The sequence below is a fragment of the Salvelinus fontinalis genome, chromosome 32 (assembly GCF_029448725.1).
Source record: "Salvelinus fontinalis isolate EN_2023a chromosome 32, ASM2944872v1, whole genome shotgun sequence".
Lineage (NCBI taxonomy): Eukaryota > Metazoa > Chordata > Actinopteri > Salmoniformes > Salmonidae > Salvelinus > Salvelinus fontinalis.
The window spans coordinates 34,833,038-34,839,131 of NC_074696.1; the positions used below are offsets into that span (position 1 = coordinate 34,833,038).

General features: G+C 41.7%; 1 protein-coding gene across 1 annotated transcript; it reads left to right on the forward strand.

Moving 5' to 3' along the window:
* Nucleotides 1-235: 235 nt before the first annotated feature.
* LOC129830556 (protein S100-A9-like) lies at nt 236-5,759 on the forward strand. Its single transcript, XM_055893127.1, has 3 exons — nt 236-463; nt 2,528-2,659; nt 5,447-5,759. The coding sequence occupies exons 1-3, from the start codon at nt 452-454 to the stop codon at nt 5,612-5,614; spliced, it is 312 nt and encodes a 103-aa protein (XP_055749102.1). The 5' UTR covers nt 236-451; the 3' UTR covers nt 5,615-5,759.
* The last annotated feature ends 335 nt before the right edge of the window (nt 5,760-6,094 follow it).

Sequence of the window (6,094 nt, forward strand, 5' to 3'; positions counted from 1 at the left end):
AGAAGAAAAATTCCAGTCTAAACTTGCCGACTGTTTCAACTTTTGCTAAATGTTTCCAGATGTTGAGGAAAGCACCCTCAGGCTCTTATTGAATAACCTATATATTTTAAATGTGTAGGCTACTCTCTGCAAAACTTCTAAATTAAAGAGAACTTTGCAATAAAATAAGGGTGGTAGGCCTATATGACTGCATGTGGTACTGTCTGCCTCGTGAAGTTTACAGTCCCAATGCATCGGGTTACACTGAGTACACTGTACTTTCCCATAGCTTTCTCTGACTGACACGGAAGGTGGAATCCAGTTGCATTTTTTCTTTTCTTGAGTGGGATAATTTAGGAATCTTGCCAATATGTGACAGATGCAATTGAACGCTGACCGAGAAAAGTAGCAATTACTGAACGTCGCAGAGAGAAAACTTTACTTTGAAAAAGGACAGCACACAACGATCCAAATGGCTGAACAGGTAGGCCTACTATGCAATTTTAAAATCATACCTTTGGTTTCTTTTTCTGTATTTATTTATCTATGCGTGTATGTATGTGTATATATACAGTGTGTATGTATATTATTGTACTGCTCTAGGGATGTAATTATTGTTTGGATAACCTTATTTACTATTATGTAGTGATTTTTACCTTACATTTTTCCACTCTTCATGCGATGTGCAATGCAGAGAACACCGGAAGAAGAATTATCGTTTCACAGTGAATTATTGTAATGATTGTTTATGTGTCAATTCATCCCATTAGAGATGGGTTGCCAACTGGTGATTTGACATGAAAATAAAATGTCATTCATTCATTTTCATTCATCAGCACTTGTCAAAACGTTGCAGTTGAAGAGATAGTGGCTTTACACGTCCTAGAAGCAACGAATGGAGTTGTTCTTTTGGTGATAACTTCCCCCCCACTTCTACGCATCGCTCTGGTTACCGTTGGAAGTGGCACAGATGTAGTTTAACCAAAATTCCATTGACATATTATGCTATCCAATTTATATCATGACACAGTCCATGAGATCGTATTAAGTCCTATAGGCGTTTGCAAATAGCCAACTTCGCATGCACTCTTGCCAGCTTAACGTGAGTTTACCACGAATCATTTCAATGCACTGATCAGTGTGCATGCTGGACAGCAGCAAAGAATGTGGACAATAACAAATTAATCTAGGCCATATGTTGACGAGGGAGCAAGGAGCAATTCTCAATTGTGTCTATAGACAGACCATGTGTGGAAATGGAAAGCACGGGGAGGCAATCACTCCCTTCTTATTCCGACCCCATGGCCTATGCCACAGAGACCTTCTTTTGAGATTAGTGAGGGATGACAGCTAGACGAGCAGACAGACAGACGGACGGACTGACACACCGCCCCAGTTTTTTCCTCGAGGCCACCATTATTAGCCAGATAGTTATAACCTTGTGTGAAAAACCAAAGTTAGACAGGCCCAATGGGTAAAAAATCTAACAGCCCATCTGGCATTTGCCCAAAATGCCAGAAGGCCACTCCACCCCTGGCACACCCTGAAAATAAACAGTGAGGGGTTGAGCTGTCATACTGTAGCTACCCCAACCTGCAGGTATTTCAAGAACCTTCTACATGTAGACAAGTCCAATAGTCTCTCGTTACTTAAGCTTACTCCTCCCGCCCCACCCACAGATGCTCACATTTCAATAGCATATTCAAATATCTATTTGAATAAGGGTGAGTGACATAGCAAAGTTCCTTAACAGTTATTTAATGTTAGTGATTTAGGATAGAAATAAAAAGTAGTATGAACAAAACCCCAACAGTCACAATAGATTGGGTGTTTGGTTCTTGGTTTAAAGAGAGTATGGAATGATGCCCTTCACAATGACCAACATAACAAGTCGGTGTGACACAGTTTCATATGCCACCGCAAAACATAAGGTCTACTTTTCAAACAGGTGATTTGTAACCTGGAAGTATAACTAACTGTATAACTGTGGAGCAGTGCGTGATATGTGCAAAGAAGAATGCTGCAGTGTTGTTCGATGTTGTTGAGATGAAGTAATTCAAGGACAGGGTTAAACATCAAGAGTGGTATCTTTGCGTGGGGTTCAAACACGTGGAGGCATGCAAGATATGCACTTGAGGACGGATGTGAGTGTCTGACATTTTTGGGGTATTTGGGACTGAAGCGTGTGGAGGTCGGTACACTTTGGCACCAAAGGAGGTTGGTGGCACCTTAATTGGGGAGGACGGGTTCATGGAAACCATGTGTTTGAGTAGAATCTGAGGAAAAGTATCAAACACATGATTTCCATGATGCCATTCCATTCGCTCCGTTCCAGTCATTATCATGAGCCGTCCTCCCCTCAGCAGCCTCCACTGTTTGACACACACCTCGGGAGTCTGTCTCGAGAATATGTTAACTTTCTTTCTTTTGATCTATGATCTATTATAATAATAAACGTCACATAATAAACTTCAACGGACGCTTTTCTTATTGTTATATTATTTGATCCCCCCACCCTAACACGTTTATTTCTCCTCCTCTGGCGCAGCACTCCGAACTGGAAAAGGCCATCAACACTTTGGTCACAAAGTTCCATGCCGCTGCGGCCAATAACGGTCCCACGCTCCAAACCAAAGAGTTCAAAAACCTCCTCGCCTCCCAGCTGCCCAACTTAGTCAAGGTACATAAGCTGCAATGGTCGGCTACATTGCCCTCGCCCTCCCCGGCCACACCTGCCATTTATTCTACCAGTAGGGCGTGGCTCTGACTCTTACTACTCCCCCCCTCCCCACTCAAACACACACATACAGTACACACCACATCCTATGACTCCCAAACAAACACTCAAAAGCCTGTAGGCATTGGTTGCCAGGCTGGATGCAAAATAAACTTGGCTGTAATCTACTTGGCACTCAGTAACCAATTGAGTTTTAAACATGTTAGCACATATCATGAGCACCTACGCTGGATTGTAAACCATCTGGATGTCCATGGTTTAAAGGCCCAATCCAGCCATATTTTCTCTCAATATCAAATCAATTCTGGGTAACAATTAAGTACTTTACTGTTATGTTTTTCAATTAAAATGGTAAAAAAATAAACAAATATAATTTAACTAGGACTGTCTGGGAGTGGTCTGAGTGAGGGGCCTAATTGGACGAGCCTAATAAGAGGGATATAAAACCTGAAAACTAGATGTTATTGGCAGAGAGGTTTAAAACTCGTTGTTATTCGTCTATTAACTTATACCGCCTGGTGAGGTCACCAGTTAGGCCAAAACTCCATCCCACCAAAACAGGCAGACATTTCAGCCAGTCTTTATAAACAGCTCTTCACAATTTCACAGTATTATTCCAACCTCATAGTATGTAAATATACACTGAGTATACAAAACATGAACACTTGGTCTTTCCATGACATGGACTGATCAGTCGAATCCAGGTGAAAGCTATGATCCCTTATTGATGTAACTTGTTAAATCCACTTCAATCAGTGTAGATGAAAGGGAGGAGACAGGTTAAAGAAGGATTTTTAAGCCTTGAGACAATTGAGACATGGATTGTGGATGTGTGCCATGGGCATCCTCATTGTGTCAAGAACTGCAACGCTGCTGGGTTTTTCACGCTCAACAGTTTCCCGTATGTATCAAGAATGGTCCACTACCCAAAGGAATCCAGCCAACTTCACACAACTTTGGGAAGCACTGGAGTCAACATGGGCCAGCATCACAGTGGAATACTTTCGACACCTTATAGAGTACATGCCCTGACGAATTGAGGCGGTTCTGAGTGCAAAAGAGGTGGGGTGCAACTCAATATAAGGCAGGTGTTCTTAATGTTTTGTACACTCATTGTATATAAAACACAATAAATTGGACTGCACTGGCCCTTTAAAGTTAAACGTCTCGCTAGGAACTGAATCTGACACATGCTTTATTTGAAACATTAAAAAGGCCAAAGTATCTTCATTTTGGAACTCGCTGCTTAGTTGTCTGAGGCCTAAGGCGGTTTTCCAGGACGAGTCTGAATCTGCCAGTGGGTGACAAAGATAGCTATGCTTCTGGAAAACAGGAAAAGGTCCGTTCAAATATATGAACACGTGATGAAGGTTTAAGGTTGTTCTCTCATCTGGAGGGGGATTAAACGTTCTGACAGAGAAGTAAATAACCGTTTTCCTTATGAACAGAGCAGAACAACCGTAAGCCTAATTGTAATATGACTCATTGCACCAAGTCGACTTCATCCACCACTTGACATCCAGGTAGAGTATTTCTGCTACACAATAGTTAGCCACAACAGCTAGGACATACAGTACATTCAGATCGAGTGGCCAAAGAGCTCTATTTTCATGTCATCCAACAAATGTAAACGACTGGAGTTTGTTGAGCAGTATTGGCACTTGGATTAGAACCGGTGCCATGGTCAGATGACATCATAATAGAGCTCTTTGGCCACGCACACCAGTGGTGGGTTTGGCGTCGAAAGGTTGTATAAGCAGAAAATCAGTGGTGGAAAAGTACTCAAATGTCATACTTGAGTAAAGTTTAAGATACCTTAATAGAAAATGACTCAAGTAAAAGTCACCCAGTAAAATAATACTTGAGTAAAAGTATAAAAGTATTTGGTTTTATACATACTTTAGTATCAAAAGTAAATGTAATTGCAAAAATATACTTCAGTATACAAAAGTAAAAGTAAAAGTATACATAATTTCAAACTCAGTAGGGATGACCAGGGATGTTCTCGTGACAAGTGCGTGAATTGGACCATTTTCCTGTCAAAATGTAATGAGTACTTTTGGGTGTCAGGAAAAATGTATGGAGTAAAAAGTACATCATTTTTTTTAGGAATGTAGTGAAGTAAAGATACCCCAAAAAACTACTTAAGTATTACTTTAAAGTATTTTTACTTAAGTACTTTACACCACTGCAGAAAATAACCCCATACCTATTGTAAAATATGGTGGCGATTCCTAGAAAAAGAGCCATGGATCTTGAAACAAAGCCTGAAACGTATGACACAGTTCACAAAGTACACACTTTGGCTGAATACCAAATCACTCCATTCCCCTCGCCCCTCCATTTGAGCGTTCACCCACGCTTCCGCCATTTGCACATACTAAATGGAGGGAGAAAAATGTACATTTACTATGTTACGTCTACCCCTGAGTCCAGGTTGATACAGCTGCATACAGTACAGTTGAAGATTGGCCAATATTGGATTATGAAGTCAAACATAATTACTACGCTGAGGCTATCAGTAGTACTGTTGTGAATATAGCCTACCGAGTAATGTAGGCAACAATGTTATACTCTCAAAAGTGCAATAGACTAATTGCTAACTTGCTTCTAATACATGTCTATGCATGATTACTTTATTTCTTATTACATGTCCATAAGTGCTTATTAAGTGTTCAATACCGTGCCTATATAATGAAGAGTTGTTTTTGTGCTCCCTCCCTCCCCCAGACTGGAGGCTCAGAGCAGGGCATGGGCGAGGTGATGAGACAGATGGGTGTGTCGGACGGCGAGGGAATCACCTTCAAACACTTCTGGGGCTTGATCCAGTCACTGGCCACCACGCAGCATGGTCTCATTAGTAAGAAAGTGTCCAAGAGCAGCTGTGTGCTCCTGTAAGGTCCATGCCTTCTGACGGTGGTGTGAGCCGGGGGGAACCAGACAGCCTCATAGTATCCCACCCAGTGTCAGTACCCCTTCTCACCGCACTGCGCCCATCCAGATCTGGACACTCACATAGTACTCACCCCCCCCCCCCCCCCCCCCCCCCCACTACAGGCATGTTATTCCCCATGCTTGGTAGTGCCAGCAGTGCTCATCTCCTAGCTCTATGCTGCTTGGTTTACAATCATTTTTTGTACTCCCTCCCTTACAAAAATGTCCTGTGGTAATTTTACCACACACAGTCAAGTATTCTTGTGGTACTTCTCCTGTGGTAGTGTTGTCCCACTGGGCACCGACATCAGGTCAACATCTAGTTTTGATTAACATTTGGTTGATTTGTCAACTAACCATGAATGCAACGTGAAATCAACAACAAATGTAACCATGTCATTGAATTTAGGTTAAAAGTTGGGTTAAAAAAAAGTCTAAATGCCC

What these genes read in the sequence shown, in the direction of transcription:
- LOC129830556 (XM_055893127.1), top strand. An exon ending in AGCTGCCCAACTTAGTCAAG is followed by an intron (nt 2,660 to 5,446) that starts GTACATAAGCTG and finishes TCCCTCCCCCAG; the next exon opens with ACTGGAGGCTCAGAGCAGGG.